Source organism: Lynx rufus, unplaced genomic scaffold (assembly GCF_022079265.1).
Source record: "Lynx rufus isolate CCGP_SWC_20201006 ecotype Redwood Valley unplaced genomic scaffold, mLynRuf1.p SCAF_7, whole genome shotgun sequence".
NCBI classification, from domain to species: Eukaryota; Metazoa; Chordata; class Mammalia; order Carnivora; family Felidae; genus Lynx; species Lynx rufus.
In genome coordinates, this window is record NW_025814889.1 from 37,142,266 (window position 1) to 37,159,158 (window position 16,893).

Sequence of the window (16,893 nt, forward strand, 5' to 3'; positions counted from 1 at the left end):
GATCTGGAGGGAGGGATGGTGGGGGGAGAACTCCTGCATGCCAATGCCAAAGATCTGAGGTGCGGGCTCTGAGGAAACGCTACTCCACAGCCAGACCCAGAAGGGACCCAAGAGAGCTCCCTGTCCGGTCAGCAGCCTGGCCCTTCCCGGGCACACTGGCCTGGTCAAAGCTAGGAGTGCAGGGCCTTGGGAAGCAGCCATCACTCTGGGGAATAGGAGTGGGGGGCTGGGATGGGTGGGAGAGAGAATGTGGGCTGGGTAGGTGGGGGGCGGGTTAAGGCTTCTTGGAAGGAAAGAATGAGGACATTGTGCTACTTCTGGGGAAATTCCTTAAGTCCAGTTTACAAGACTCAGTTGTCTCCTACCAATGACCTCCTCTCGGCCCCTCCCTGGGAGACTTTCAGGGCAGCGTGCTCAGACCCACAGCAAACTGCAGAGGGAGGGCATGCCACCAGAGTAATCTGTTGTGCTCAGCCAGGGGCCAGAGGCCACAGGGGGATTGGGCAGGGGAAGGAGGGAAGGAGGGGAAAAGGAAGGATTTGGGCTGGCCACCGCCACCCTCCCCCAGGGCCTTGGCTGGCAGTACGGCAAAGTAGCCTGGGATGCTGCAGGCAATGGAAGGTGGGGCAGGTGGGGGTGTAGGAAGAGGACTGGACCTCTGCTTCACCCACTCTCAGGCTGTAGGTGGGGGCCTCTGAGGGACCAATGGGCACCATCTTTCTCCCCGGGCCCAACCTGGCAACCCCACCAGGATTTGTGTCTCTCCGAGTTTTGGAGACTTTGTATCTGGCAGGGATGAGGGACTCCAGCTCATCAGCACCGCCCTTTGCCCACTCTTTCCACTGTCCAGCAGGGGCTTAGGCCCAGGGAAGGACACTGGTTACCCTCGATCACCACAGTGTGTCCACAGCTAATGACGGATTCAGAACTTCCAGTTACAAGCAGTTGAAGAAAATATTTGTTGGAACCTTCTTGTTTTAGAGGTGAGAATATTGAGGCCACACGAGGTAAACTGACTCCCCCCAAACACACAGCAATTAGCCCTGTGGAAGCAGAGAGGGCGTCTGGGGGTATGGATGCAGGAGGGTAAGACCAGCCTGCTGGGCCCTCCCACAGACACGTCTGCTGTCTTCCGTTCTCACAACACTGCCTCTGCCAGGCCTCACTGGGCTTGCCAGGCCTGCAGCAGAGCCTCCTAATGGGATGGAAGCTTCTCTCCCTCTGATTCTGCACACTGCCTGCATGACTGTCTTTCTAGAGCACAGATCTGATCATGTCATTCCAGTGCTTCAAACCTCAGAAGGCTCCCAAAAGGTTCCAGAACAGAACCTCACCCTGGCATGCGAGATCTTTCCCACTGACCTATCTTCCCAGCCTCACCTCATGCCACTCCCTGTCACACACCTACTTCCACCCACACCCAACTCCCCGTCTCTGCCATGCCCCTTCACCTCTCCACGTCTTTACAAATACTATTTCCTGGTTGGAAGGCCTTTTCCTATCTCCCCCACCTGGCAAACTCTGGCTCATCCTTCTCTGACTTTTTGAGGCAGAGTTAATAGCTTCCCTCCTGAGTGTTCCCAGAACATCTTAACTATTTGAATGAACAACTGCTTGGAGAAGCTAAGCCCAGAACCATATGCTCCCTCATTTATTCTGTAAGCAGTGAATGGCTGCTTTGCAGCAGTTAGAGATGAAAAGAGATGTGGTCCTCCAAGGAGAGAGATGTGTTAACAAATGGTGTCACCTGTGTCAGGGGCTATTACAGAGGTGTCAGAGGCACATGGCACGAAGGCAGGAGTGGTCACCTCTACCGCCAGGCGAGGCAGGAGCTGATCATGGATGTACACTCGAAATGGAGAAATAAAATGTGATACAGACACAATGCAATAATATTCAGCAATAAAAAGAAACGAAGTACTGATACATGCTACAGCACAGATGAGCTTGAAAACGTCACGCCAAGTAAAAGAAGCCAGACATAAATGGTCACATCACATGATTCCATGTATATGAAATGTCCAGAACAGGCAAATGTAGAGAGACAGAAAGTAAATTCTTGTTCACCTAGTTCTGGATGGGGTGAGGGTGGTGAGGGGTGATGGTTAACGGGTATGGAGTTTCTTTCTGTGGTAATGAAAATGCTCTAAATTGATAGTGATGGGCGATGCATAGTGATGCACTCTATGAATATACTAAAATCTATTGAATTACACACTTCAAATGGGTGAATTACATGGTATTTAATTTGTATGTCAATAAAACTTACAAAAACAATAAAAGTAAGCCTGAGAAGAGGATTCTGGGTCTCTGCCCTCTCCTCAAGAGACACCACCTCACCAAAGCCAGCATGGCATGACCCCAGGAAAAACACTGACTTCCTTTGATCTTATTTTGTATTCACCAAATTTCTTTCTTGTAACTATTTTGGTTTACCAGATGGAGCATCTTAAGTATCAGACAGTGTTTTGATCAATGGAACCATCTACTGATGTAAATGAATAAATTGGCATTGAGGTTTGTTCATTAGCGGGGTTTGTTAACTAGTCTTAGGATTCAGGTTGACATGAATAAGTTTTTGAGGGCAGTTACCCCGTGAAGCCCAGCCCCACACCGGCCACTCTGACGTTCTCTCTGACACACACCAAATAGAATGTCTAAGGCTGCTTTGCTTTCAAAAGTGACTTCTGGCCTCAGAGACCCTGTGCTGCTGGCTAAAGACTGGGGTGGGGAGACAAAGAGACCACCGTCAGCCTTGTTACACTCTGTCCTTGCTCACCTTCCGAGCAGGGCTGTGTCCTAGCGATGCCACGATGAGTGAGTGAGTTAACCCCTCTCTGAGTCATTACTTGCAAAAGGCGGATAATAGTACAACCTGACAGCTCATGACAGCTATGACATATATTATCATTAACCTGAGCATTTCCTGCTGAAACCGTATGTCAAAAGGCAGGTGACAGGAAAGGAGATGGTAACAAAGAAGTCCCTGTGGTGAACTGGAAAAGAGCTGGAACCACCGTGCAGCTGTGTGACTAACTGCAGATGTTAGTTGTTGAACCTTTTCTTTTTTTGAGAGAAAGCAAGAGCAAGTGTGAGCTGGGGGTAGGGGCAGAGGGAGAATGAGAGGGAATATTAAGCATGCTCCAAGCTCAGCATGGAACCTGATGTGGGGCTCGATCCCACAACTGTGAGATCATGCCCTGAGCAGAAATCAAGAGTTGGATGGCTTAACCAACTGATTTACCCAGGTGCCCCAGTTACTTAACCCCTTTTTTTTTTTGAGGATTCTTTTTAAAGTTTATTTATTTTGACAGAGAGAGAGAACACACAAGCACGCATGTGAGTGTGAGCGGGGGAGGGGCAGAGAGAGAGGGAGAGAGAGAATCCCCAGCAGGCTCCACGCTGCCAGCACAGAGCCCAAAGTGGGGCTCGAACCCATGAACCGTAAGATCATGGCCTAAGTGCAAATCAAGAGTTGGATGCTTAACTAACTGAGCTACCCAGGCGTCCTAGTTGTTTAACCTTTTAACAAAGGCCTTGTTTTCCTCGTTGGTAAAATAAGATGATTGGATTAGTGATTCCCTGAAAATTCATGAAAACTGTAATGAGGATTTTACAAGGTAATTTTTTGTTTTGGTAAAGCTACTTTTAATATAAAAAAAAAAAAAAAAGTTCATGGACCTCTGGCATTTACCACCAAAAGGCCATACACTTAGTAAAAGATCAACTGTTTCTTTAAAAAGTTAATCCTAGGGGCACCTGGGTGGCTTAGTCAGTTGGGCGTCTAGCTTTTGATTTTGGCTCAGGTCATGGTCCCAGGGTCATGGGATCAAGCCCCACATCAGGCTCTGCACTGAGTGTGGAGCCTGCTTGAGATTCACTGTCTCTCTCTGTGCCCCTCTTTCCTGCTCATGCTCAATCTCTCTTTAAAATAAGAATATGGGGCGCCTGGGTGGCGCAGTCGGTTAAGCGTCCGACTTCAGCCAGGTCACGATCTCGCGGTCCGGGAGTTCGAGCCCCGCATCAGGCTCTGGGCTGATGGCTCGGAGCCTGGAGGCTGTTTCCGATTCTGTGTCTCCCTCTCTCTCTGCCCCTCCCCCGTTCATGCTCTGTCTCTCTCTGTCCCAAAAATAAAAATAAACGTTGAAAAAATAAAATAAGAATAAATAAATAAATTTTAAAAATTAAATAAAAAGTTAATCCTATTTTAATCACTATTTACTATTTGTTCACTGTTTTAATTTCACATATATATATATGTGTGTATATATATATATATATACACACATATATATATGTATATCTCCATCCTTGATTGGCCAAAAAAACTGGGGACATTAATAATTCATAAATGCAGAATGTGGGGCACCTGGATGGCTCACTTGGTTAAGTGTCCAACTCTTGGTTTCAGTGCAGATCATGATCTCATGGCTTCATGGGTTCAAGCCTGTGTTGAGCTGTTGGCAGCAAGGAGCCTGCTTGGGGTTCTCTCTACCTCTCTCTCTACCCCTCCCTGCTTTTTTGTCGCTCTCAAAATAAATAAATAAAAAAAAAAAAGAAAGCATAAAAAAAAGAAAATTAAAAAATATGCAGAATCTATGTTGGGGTGCTTGGGTGGCTCAGTCGGTTAAGCCTCTGACTCTTGATTTTGGCTCAGGTCATGGTCTCATGGTTTGTGGGATCAAACCCAAGTCAGGCTCTGCACTGACAGCATGGAGCCTGCTTGGGGTTCTCTCTCTCTGCCCCTCCCCCCACTTGCCTGCTCTGTCTCTCTCAAATAAACAAACAAACAAACAAACATGTAAAACAAAATGCAGAATGTTATATAGTCATAATCTTTCAAAATAATTGGTTCATTGGGGTGCCTGGGTGGCTCAGTCAGTTAAGTGTCCAACTTTGGCTCAGGTCATGGTCTCATGGTTCATGAGTTTGAGCCCCGTGTCAGGCTCTGTGCTGACAGCTCAGAGCCTGGAGTCTGCTTCAGTTTCTGTGTCTCCTTCTCTCTCTGCTCCTCTCCCACTCGTGCTCTCTCTTTCTCTCTCTCTCAAAAAATAAATAAACACTTTTAAAAAATTTAAAAAAAATAATTGGTTCATTAAGAAAAATGATCCTAACGATCCTCAAAGGATTGAAGGCTGGATCATTGGATCAATGCTCTTTAAGGGCCTCTCTTTTCAAAGTACTATCTCCAAGTGGGGCAGGGCATAATCACCTGATGACGTCACCCAGTATAGGTGTGCCAGTTTTGTAATCCATCCTCTCTCAGGGCTTTAATGTTTATTTATTTTTGAGAGAGAGAGAGACAGAGTGTGAGCGGGAGAGTAGCAGAGAGGGAGGGAGACACAGAATCGGAAGCAGGCTCCAAGCTCTGAGCTGTCAGCACACAGCCCGACGCGGGGCTCAAACTCACAAGCTCTGAGATCATGACCTGAGCTGAAGTCGGACGCTTAACGGACTGAGCCACCCAGGCTTCCCTCTCTCAGGGCTTTAAACAGAGGTGATTTCACGGCATGGAAAACCTAACATCACATTTAGCATGATACTGCCTCCTTCACTCCTGCCCCACAGCAAATAGGTGGATTGTAAATAAAATCACCCAGACTGAAGAGTTCAATCTGTGATAGGTATGGATAAAGACAATGGGCTGGCCAATACCACCCAGCCAAGAAAAGTAACCCATGTCCGTGGGTCTCAGGACTAAAAGGCACTGGGTTATGGGCAAGTTGCAAAATACGAAGCCCCAAAGCACCATGTTACCATGGAGTCTTGGCATAAGCATTTTCTTAAGGTAGTCTTGAGCATGTTAATTAACTTCACTGAGCCTCAGTTTATTTACAAAAAAAAAAAAAAACAACCCTGTCAGATCCTATATAAGTGTAAGGTATCCTGACAACTCATTTACACATTTAACTGCTTCCTAGAAGTTTTCTAGGGGCACCTGGGTGCCTCAGTTGGTTAAGCGTCCAACTCTTGGATTCAGCTCAGCTCATGATCTCAGTGTTGAGATTGAACCCTACCTCCTTAAGATTCTCTCTCTGCCCCTCTCCCTCTCGTGCTTTCTCTCTCTCTCTCTCAATAAAAAAAAAAAGTTTTCTGAAGCAGAGTTTTCTAGAGTATGATCCTTAGAACACTAGTTTCATAGAATATTAAGACATGCTTCATGGGAAAAAACAAGTCAGGAGACAAATAAGTTTGGTACCTGCTGAGCTAAACCAAGTTAAACAGATCACTGGGAACTTCTCAGAACCTTTCATGTGCTAATGTGATTTCCAAGAAGTGGATGTAGCATATAGTTTTTGAGCCTTATTTAACAATGGACTCCTTCCTTCCTGGAATATCTAATAGGACTTACTAGTCTAAGAAAGACAGTTTGAGAGCCTATCTTTAAGACTGATGTGGGTGTGAAAGCCATGTAGCTTTCCTGAGGCTTGTTTTTCTCACCTGTAAAGTGAGGATAGCGATACTACTTACAGGGTTATAAAGCTGATGTGCGATGATATGCAAAAACCAGCACGTAGTAGGCTCAAAGCAAATGTTCTTCTCTAAAGGAAGAACACTAAAGAGACTGGAGCTTCCCCCCCTTTTTTGTCCAAATTAGAGGAAAATTGTTCATAATAACCACTAGAAGAAAATTTTCTATGGTCTCTGCTGGAATTACCTATTGAAAACTACTTTTTGACCATCTCCAAGAGCAGGAACAGTAAAGAGTCCCTTACCTCTGAGAGCCAGGGGACGGGCTTATTCCACTTCAGGTAGCTGCTGTTAGCGCTCCCACCTCGCTCAGAGTCTTGGTCCTAGCAGAAGAGTGAAGAATGAATTTGGTGGGAATAGTAGGGCAAGAACGGGATTTGGGGCCCCTTGAAAGTGCATAGGGGGAAACAGAGGGCCAGGAGACACAGTCTCTGTTCCTAGGAAGCTTATCAACATAAGGGACACTCCCATTTATTATTCACACTATATCTCTCAGAAATAGACTTCTTTGGTCTCCTAAGGTTCTTTTATTTTCTTGAATGTTCTGTCTTCCCATATGGAATAAAAAATTTCTAACTAGATCAGTCTCTTGAGGGCAGGAACTTACCTCTGTCTTCCTCTCCACACCCCCAGGACTCTGCCCAGGTCTGTCACTCATTTGTCCTAACAAGTAGAAGTCTGTTGGGGGTAACCCAGCCCTTCCCTACCCACTGTGCAGGTGCACGGTTTCAGTCTGGTACTGGTCCAGCCTTGGAGATCCATGTCTTTTCTAGGCTCAGAGGTCTAACCTTAGAATTCCAGACTGAATTAGACCCCAGTTTCCCTAATTCCACCCAGAGCTACTCCTGACTCCCTAAGGATTACTGCCCTGAGAAACACTACAGAAAAAATGCTCCATTACACATCTGTCCCCTGGCCATTTGCAGCTGTATATGTCTACCTCACCATCTCTGACTCTTAGCAGTGAGTGTCTGGGACCGTCACTAAGGCCCCAGCCTAGTCCTCATGCCAGTGAGTGGCAGGACATGCTGGTTCTGCCTTAAGCCCTCTGCCACTATTGGAGACAAAGGCCACATGCCTGGAGCGGTTCAATTCTGGGTATCTTGAGCCGGGAGAGGAAGGCTCTGAGGAGGGTAGGATGGACATCTCTACCCACCCAGCTAACACGATCCTGTGATGTGAGACTACAATTCCAGGAACTCCTCTCCTTGGCCTCTTATCACCAAAAAGTGGAGGTTTCCCTTAAGGCTATAAGGGCAGGGACAGCTGAGAACTCATGTTAATGTACTAGCGGGGAAAATGGGCTGCCCCACCACATACCTTGAAGCCCAGCCTCTGGGGATGATAAAACTGGAGATTTGGATCCACAGCTGGAATGTTCCTGTTGGCCAGAGCCTTAGCCAGTTCTCTCCAGCTGCCGTATCCTATGGAAGGGAAAGAAGAGAGAAGCAAGGTCAACATAACTTGAAGACCTCATAGGTCTGTAAGATTTGGGGGAATAAAAGAGGTAAGCTTCTTCCCTTCTGCTGGTCCTCACACCTCTTCACGTGGTGGGCATGAAGTGGAGGCTGCGGCAGGGGATGGGGGTCAGGGGTCAGGAAATAGTTACAACCTTGGCCAAGGTCAATAGGGCAGAGGGAGAGGAAATGAGCTCCTATTGCATTAAAATTTGCTGTCTTCCATAATCAGAGAAGGAGCCAGGCCAGGTGAAAATGGAACACTGTCCATTTGTCCATGCAGTTTGTCCAGCGCTACAGGTTGCCTCTTCCCCAGTTGCCTCTTGAGGCTGATTTCTCCCAAAGGCTGCTGTGGGAAAATGGTTGTGAAAGGTAGTGGAAATAAGCTTGCTCCTGCATGGGTTCCCTTTCTAGCTCAGTCCCTTTCTTTCCTCTAAGCCCAGGGAGACAGCAGTGCTGTCTAGTTGGTGGGGAGGCCCTCCCCCTGGCCCATCATTATCAATGAGCTGCTAGATGGAACCAGAGGTGGGAAGGCAGGAAAGGCTGGGCCAGGACTTGGTACATGTCAAACAAATTTATAAAATGCTGGAGAGAGAAGATTAGAGGCCTCACTACTCCTGTGTTTATCTGGAAGCTGATGTCTACACCCCGAAGAATCTGCAACGGGTTGGCTAACACACATCTGGGAAGGCTAAAAGCCAAACTGGGTGAGAATGAGGGGGAACAGGACACTTTTGGGGGTGCAAGCAAGGAGTCAAGGGCAAAGAGCTGTGCTGAGGGAGAGGGTGTAGAAGAATCAGGGTTCAATGGATCAGCACTGGGGGGGTCAGAGCCTCCCCATGTGACACAGAGACCACTTGAGCATGACTATCAGACTCTGAATATGTGAAACCAAATCACTGCTGGCCATGAACCCAAATCATAGACTATTAAGAGCTAGCAGAGGCTTTCAAGATCATCTGATCATCATTTCAGATGAGGAAAATGGGACCCCAGCTGTTCAAATGACTTCTCTAGGCTCACTCACCAAACAGCAACAAGGCTAAGCCTGGAACTCAAGCGTTCAGATTCCCAGTGGGCTACTACTCTCTCTCTAACAGCTCTATAAAGATGCTCCCAGACACTGCAGTGGGTGCTGCACAAAAGAAGTTAGACTCACGGTCACTGACCACTGGGAGCCAATAGCTGGCCCAAAGCAGAGTGTCATAGGAACCCCTATGTGAGCACCAGTAGAGATACAGCAAACCAGACAGAGAGAAAAGAGCAGAGTCTATGAATGTGGCGCCGGCAGAAGGTGGACATCAACATTTTGCATAAGTGTTTATGTAATTGACTCTAGCAGGGAGATTGCGGTGGGTGGGGGGATGCTTTTCTTATAGTTATGTTTGGTGTGGCCCTTTGGGATCTTGTGAGATATGCCAGGTCTGATTACCTCCATTTTACAGATGGGGAAGAGCAGCTCAGAGCTTAAAGTCACAGAGTTAGTTTTTGTTTTTAATTAGTTAATTTTGAAGAAGACAGACACCAAGAGTTGGGAACCGGCAGAGAGAGAGAGAGAATCCCAAGCAGACTTTGTACTGTCAGTGCAGAGCCTAATGCGGGGCTCAAACCCACAAAACCATGAGATCATGACATGACCTTAACTAAAGTCAGACGCTTAACCGACTGAGCCACCTGGGAGGCCCCCAGAATTAGTTGTTTTGAAGCCAGGATCAGAACACAGAGCCTCCCTGTCTCAAAAGCCAGCATTTTCTCCTGTGGGCATTTTTGGCACAGACATTGAAAGAGTCCCAGGGGCAGAGGCCTCAGCTGGGGATCTGTGTCTCGGGGTTTCTGCACAGACGTTAAACCTCTGCTCATGTTATGTTTATGGGGACTTCTGCAGGTTTATCCCTCTGCCATCAAGGTCTCTCCTGTTTCCATGGTTGGCCAGCTGGCAGTCAGGAACAGGTCAGACTAGTTCAGTTGCAGGGGGATGTTCTGAGGAAGCAGGATTCTGGGGCCAGTGAAGTGAGGTGAGGCTATGGGAGGGAGGAAGAGAAAGAATGCTCCCAGACCTACACCCTAGATTTCTGGATGAGCTCAGGAGAGAGCTGTTTGTTCATCTGTTAATCCCAACTCAGACACAACTAATCTAAGAGCCCGATCCCTTGCCAAGCCCAAGGAGTGGCTGGCTGGTGGCTGGGGAGCTTCAGTGCCTGGGTGGGGAGTGAGTCACACTGTGGGGAGGGGTGGGCAGTCCTTGCTTCTGCCTTTGAATGACTGGGTCATCTCTTCCTTGACTTTGTTCTTAGAATGAAAAGCCATCTACCTCTGGACAAAGTTGTGAGGAAATACTAATAAAAACAGTACTTCCCCTAGTGATGTGAGTTACAGTATGTCTCAAATGCACATCCTTTCTCAGACTAGTTTTCAGTTCCAGAAAATTCTCTGACTCTTGGAAGTCACACCAAAGGTGAGACAACTTAACCTGAAATCAGTGAACTATCATTGTGGGTCTTCAGAATGCCCTGTCCTGGCATTTGCTGGGAAGCAATGAAGATTCCTTGACCAAATTTTGGACAGGCTCCTCTGAGCCCTCCTTTTGAGTAGGCCTCTTCCTTGGGCCCTGTCCTTGCTGGCCCAGTCCAGTGTTTAGGAAGAATCCTGTGAAGTCTTTTGTTGTTGTTTTTGAGAGAGAGAGAGAGAGAAAGAGAGGGTACACAAGAGCGGGGGAGGGGCAGAGAGACAGAGAGAATCCCAAGCAGGCTCCATGCCCAGCTCAGAGCTGAACTTGGGGCTCACTCTCATGACCGTGAGATCATGACCTGAGCCGAAATCGAGTCAGAGGCTTAACCGACTGAGCCACCCAGGCGCCCCAAGAATCCCATTAAGTCTTTTTATCGGGAGTTCCCCCACCTTTGATATCTGATTATCCTTGATAACTAATCAATTCCTCATCTCCGATCCCTGATATATAAGTTCTCAGCCTGCCTTTAGCAAGAACCCCCCTACCCTGATGTCTCCCCCTTAGTAATTTTCCATCTCCTGCCGCCCTCACTCTGCATGCTGGCTATAAACCCCCCGCTGCCTTTGCTGTATTGGGAATTGAGTTCAGTTCTCTCCTGAGGTCTCTTTCCTATATCGTGATGTACTGAATAAAATCTGCCTTTATCACCTTTAGTGTCTGGCTCTAGGTCTCTGTAAAAGAAGGTAAGAGGTGGTTCTCTCAGTGAGCAAGGACAAATCCACTGTGGGAAAGGGGATGGATCAGTAAGGTTAAACCCAACCAGGCCCTGCCCCTGGTCACAGGTGTTGGGATGGCTTTGAGATACTTAGAGATGGGGCAGTCAACAGCCCAAGCTTTAGTAAGCTCAGGAATAGAAAATTCCCTTTGCTGACTTCAGAGTATAGGAGAAAGAGAAGCAAGTCTTCGGGGTCAGACCCAATTGTCTATCTACTGCTTATAAATGGTGACTGACTGCTTGAGCAAGTAATCTGACACACTGTAAGTACTCAACAAGCATTCCTTCCTCAATGAGTTTGGGGTTTGGGACCTGGAAGTCAGATACAAGTTCAAGGCCTTGGACAATTTTGTAAGAGAAGCAAGCAGGCTGTGGGCCAGCAGGAACTCAGTGGCAGTGGAACAACGGATAATACTGCATCTGTTTCCTGGGTATTACCTTCTGTTCCCCGCCCACTGCCCATCCTTCCCTCCATTAATATCCACCAAGGGCATAGCAGGCATTGGGCTGTGTGCTGGCCATTTGGCAATCCCTTTTCCCGTGCCTCTGCCTCTGTATTAACCCTGCTAGTGGATACCCAGGCATTGATTTGCCCCCTGGGGGGGAACTTGGATCTAAAGAATGTGCTGATTTAACTATTGACACTTGTCACTTGCCTTCTGATAAGTGAACTCCTCCTGCTCCTGGCCAGACCTCTCCTCCCAGAGTGCCAGCTGCCAGGACCTGTTTCCCCTGCAGCAGGTGTCACATTTGTGCCAGGAGACAGACACCCCGATCTCAGGTGACAGATAAAGCACCACCATGGGCCTCACATTCTGCCCTCACAAAGCTGGGCTATCAAATTCACCATCAGCTGGAATTTTGCCAACATCCCTCTTCTATGCAATGTGAACTCTTCAAAGGCCTGAAGATGATCATGTTGGCTCTTTGAGAAAAATATGGGATACATATATCCCTTGCTGCTTTTTTCAAAGACTGTCACGTGTATTATTTCACTGCATCCTCACAGCCTCCCCATGGACTGCTGTCCTCTCCATTTTAGAGATGAAACAACAGAAACAGAGGTGAAGTCATCAGTCCATGGTCACACAGTGAATAAGATAATCCACCTTAAGGACTTAGTACTTGGAACATAATAAGCAATGAACAGGTTGCAGCCTATTATTTTACTACCCATCACGATGTTGCAGATCTGAAACTTGCATTCATTTCTCCTGACCTCTGGCCTCTCTTGGCAATATGTCATATGGTCAACAGGGACATTTACGCCAGGAAGAAAGGAAGTCCCTCGCTGCTCAGGCAGATTTTGGATAGATTTTGAAAGTCTAGCTGACAGGCCTTGCTCATGGATTGGATATGAGGTGAGGAATCAAGAATGACTTGAAGCTTTTGGACCTGGACAGTTAGAAGGCCGGAGTTGCTGTTTACTAAGATGGAGAGCGTCGGCTGGGTGTCAACAGGAGAGGTGGAGCTGAGAGTAAATGTCTAAAAGAGGCAGGGCCAATGGAAATAGGATTTCTGAAGCTCCATTTCCAGCCTTGGGCAGGGCTCCGCCGAAAAGGGCTAGCATGTTTGCTGAACTAAAACACTTTTTTTTTGTTTATTTATTTTTGAGAGAGAGAGACAGAGTGTGAGTGGAGGAGGGTAGAGAAAAAGGGAGACACAGAATCCGAAGCAGGCTCCAGGCTCTGAGCTGTCAGCACAGAGCCCGACGCGGGGTTCGAATCCATAAACCGTGAGACCATGACCTGAGCGAAGTCGGACGCTTAACTGACTGAGCCACTCAGGTGCCCCTAAAACACTTTTTTAAGAGGGGAAGACTGACCCCCCTCTAGGCCAGTGGGAAGGTGGGGCTGAAGGAAGAGCCAGGAGGGCTGGTCCCACAGGCTCCACCAGATGTAAAGGGCCCAAAGGTCCAGGGTGAGTGCAGCAACTTTGCTTACATGCCCAGCGTCTGTGCAGAGAAAAGGTGATGAAATCCAGAGAACAAGAGGTTGCCAAGGGAATAAGAGGTCATGACACCCAGGGCACAGTTCCATAAATGCCAGCAACCAGCACTGAGTCCTAGGACAAAAAAAGCAAGACTGTAGCTCTGACCTTGGAGTGCACTTGGGAGCCAGTCACATGTCCTCAGCAGAACAAAGCTGCTATGGCTAGAAGCCAGCAGGGCTTGGACCCTACCAGAAACTTGCAGTGGCACAATCAGGGATGAAACCAGGGACTGTCACCTGGGAGGGAGTCTCTAAGGCCAACACAAAGCTCCAGTGGCAGAGACAGAGCTGTGAGGCTTAATCTTTCCTTTCCAGCCCATGACACCATGATGCAAGAGAACTTATTATTAATGTAACCTTATCAGTCAACATTTGTGTGGGAGGCATATGTACATATATATACTTATATTAAGTGAAATATAGAAAATTGCATTTAATACAAGCCTATAGGAAAACAAGGCTTAGAGGTTAAAAATCTTGCTGAAAGTCAGAGGTAGTGAAAGAGACCAGTATTTGAACTGAGGACAAAAGGCTGTGTCCTTAATTCCACTAGTCTCTATTGAATACACTTGAGAATTTCCATCCACCTCCACCACCATCATTATCACCTGGTGTCAGACACTCATTTAATCACCAAACTATCCCCTCCCTAATTATCTCTGCCTCACCACCCCCACCTGCCAAGCCCCACTCCCCAGACTATTTCCTTTCTCTTTCTAACCTGGCCACTAACACCTCTCCATATAAGCCAAAGAAAAGCAAGAGGGAGTGTGGAGACCCAAATATCCCCAAACAGCTGAGAATTGGACATAGATGTATCTGTACATAAGCCTGCTCCCCTCTTCCTGTTTTCTGAGCTTCTTCCTTCCCAACATGAGGAAAAACAATCCAGCTTTGTGTCGGCAAGCAGGGGTTGGCCCAGAGGAAGATTACAAGTGGTTTGCTCAGTCTGTCTCAGTCTCCCTCACAGCACAGGTGTGTGGTGGGGCTGGGGAGGGGCAGGTAATGAGGAGAGGAGAGAGGTGGGGTCCCAGTGTCTCCCTAGCTCCTCTTTGGTGAGCAGATAGATACAGGTAGGGCCTGATGAGCCTCTTCCCCCACTGCCCTGTACCCCCACTGCCAAGCTGCTGCTGCTTAGAGCCGAGCTCAGGAACCAGAACAGCCAGCTGCTCCCAAGCTTCCTGCCAAGCTAGCACCTGAGCTGCTGTAATGGTTTTGGCTGCTGGCAGGTCGAGGCTTGCCAGCAAGATGCAAGGGACTGTACCTACTGCCCTGTTGGGTGCCACCTAAAGTGGGGGGGCAAAAGAAGGCATCAGAGCTGTGCCAAATATGTACTTGTATATTTCAGCTCTGCTGCCAGTACTTCCTGTTCACTCAAACATCCAGATTCAGGCATAAAACTCTAAGGGGGTAGATGAGGAGAGGAGATAGAGAGGGCAAATGCCCTTTCTATTATGCTGCTGCTGCTCTGGGAATGTAGAGTCTGTCTGTACACAGCCCAGCCCGTAACTTTCCGTTCCCCAAGCTACGGGTTTGATCAGTAGAGGCCCCAGAAGGTTTGGCCAGGTCCCAAGGCACCTCTAGGATATTGTCATCATCATTATTACAAAACAAAAACCCCCACAACATTTAAGCCCTCATTTGCTAGTCAGTGTCGACAGGACAATTACAGCCACAAACACATTTCTGTCCAGGAGGAATTTTGACTGAAGACCCTTGATGAAATGGGATGGTTTCAGGAAAACCTAGAGGTAACAGGGTCCAGGACTTCTAAGACTGGCCCAAGCCAACTCAAGAGGTGTTTTCACCCTCTGGTGTACCTACACAAGGGCCACTTAGGTAGTCTTAGGATCCCTCAGATCACAACAGAAGCCACTAGGCTTCTCATTTCCAGTCTTTCTGGATGAGGACACAGACAAGCTTCTGAACGTGGAGGAAAATGTGGGACAATCCTTTCCCTTCCTGGATTCTTTCTTTTCTTTTCTTTCTTTCTTTCTTTCTTTCTTTCTTTCTTTCTTTCTTTCTTTCTTTTTAACCTTTCTTTTCAATTTATTTATTTTTTAAAATTTTGATGTTATATTTTTGTTTTTTTAACTTTTAATTTTTTTTTCTGATTCTGTACTTTATGTTTTTTTAATTTTATTTTTTATTTTTTAAAATTTACATCTAAATTAGCATATAGTGCAACAATGATTTCCTTAGTGCCCCTTACCCATTTAGCCCATCCCCCCTCCCACAACCCCTCCAGTAACCCTCAGTTTGTTCTCCATATTTATGAGTCTCTTCTGTTTTGTCCCCCTCCCTGTTTTTATATTATTTTTGTTTCCCTTCCCTTATGGTCATCTGTTTTGTCTCTTAAAGTCCTCATATGAGTGAAGTCATATGATTTTTGTCTTGCTCTAATTTCATTTAGCATAATACCCTCCAGTTCCATCCACGCAGTTGCAAATGGCAAGATTTCATTCTTTTTGATTGTCGAGTAATACTCCATTGTATATCTATATACCACATCTTCTTTATCCATTCATTCATCGATGGATATTTGGGCTCTTTCCATATTTTGGCTATTGTTGATAGTGCTGCTATAAACATGGGGGTGCATGTGTTCCTTCGAAACAGCACACCTGTATCCCGTGGATAAATGCCTAGTAGTACAATTGCTGGGTCATAGGGTAGTTCTATTTTTAGTTTTTTGAGGAACCTCCATACTGTTTTCCAGAGTGGCTGCACCAGCTTGCATTTCACAGAAGTTCGCAGTGCTCAAGAGTAAGCAATTAGCAGGCTGGGAAAGAGTGAATAAATGAATCAGTGAACAAACAAATCACCAGGCATGTATTGAGCACTTGTTATATACTCAGACCTCTGCTAACTACTGCAATACATAGAGAGGTACAAACTGAGGGGCACCTGGCTGGCTTGGTTGGTGGAGCGTGTGACTCTTGATCTTGGGGTTGTAAGTTTCAGCCCCATGATGGGTGTAGAGATTACTTAAAAATAAAATCTATAGGAGCACCTGGGTGGCTCAGTGGGTTAAGCCTCTGATTCTTGATTTCAGCTCAGGTCATGATCTCAGTTTGTGAGACTGAGCTCGGTGTTGAGCTCCACAATGACAGCACAAACCTGCTTTGGATTCTCTTTCTCTCTACCCCTCCCCTGCTCTCTCTCTAAATAAATAAATAAACTTAAAAAAAATTTTAATAAAATCTTTAGGGGCTGGGGAAAAAATAAATAAAATATTTTTTTAAAAAAGAGAGAAAAAAAAAGAAAGATACAAACTGAGACATGAGGACCAACATGTCTGTGTCCTGGCACTCACACCTGTGTGCACAGGCAGGGCGTGCACAAGCCAGTTTTGCTTTATGCAAACAGACCCACACTAGACAGCTAGGCTAACTGGATGTGAATGAGATGACGTTGCTTGATGATTTTCCAGACTTGTAGAAACCTCAGGCGAAACGCTCTGCAAACTATTCTGGGATAAGGGAAATGGCCGTCAGGGTCCCAAATAGTTCAAGAGAAGCAGAACAGGTATAGGAAAACCCCGGTTCTGTAAAAAGACAATGGAGTAGTTTCAGCAGAAATATCCCCACGATGCACCTGAAGATCTGATATTGCCTATGGAAGCCCCAACAGTGAGGACAACAGCCCAGGAGCTAGTCAAAAGGCCGAGCTCTTCCTTCTACTTCTTTTCAGGTGGGAGGAGGGAGCAGTTGAGGCCCAAGATCCCAGATCCCAAGATCTCTTTCCTGA

At 46.8% G+C, this 16,893-nt stretch overlaps 1 protein-coding gene across 1 annotated transcript in view; it reads right to left on the reverse strand.

Annotated features, from left to right (window-relative positions):
* The window catches only part of B4GALNT3 (beta-1,4-N-acetyl-galactosaminyltransferase 3), a 140,298-nt gene that overhangs the window by 58,261 nt on the left and 65,144 nt on the right, over positions 1-16,893 (reverse strand). The window contains exons 2-3 of the mRNA XM_047067250.1: positions 7,792-7,895; positions 6,717-6,794 (exon numbers count right to left, since the gene is read on the reverse strand). Of these exons, the coding sequence (XP_046923206.1) occupies positions 6,717-6,794; positions 7,792-7,895 (182 nt within the window). The remainder of the gene's footprint in view (positions 1-6,716; positions 6,795-7,791; positions 7,896-16,893) is intronic.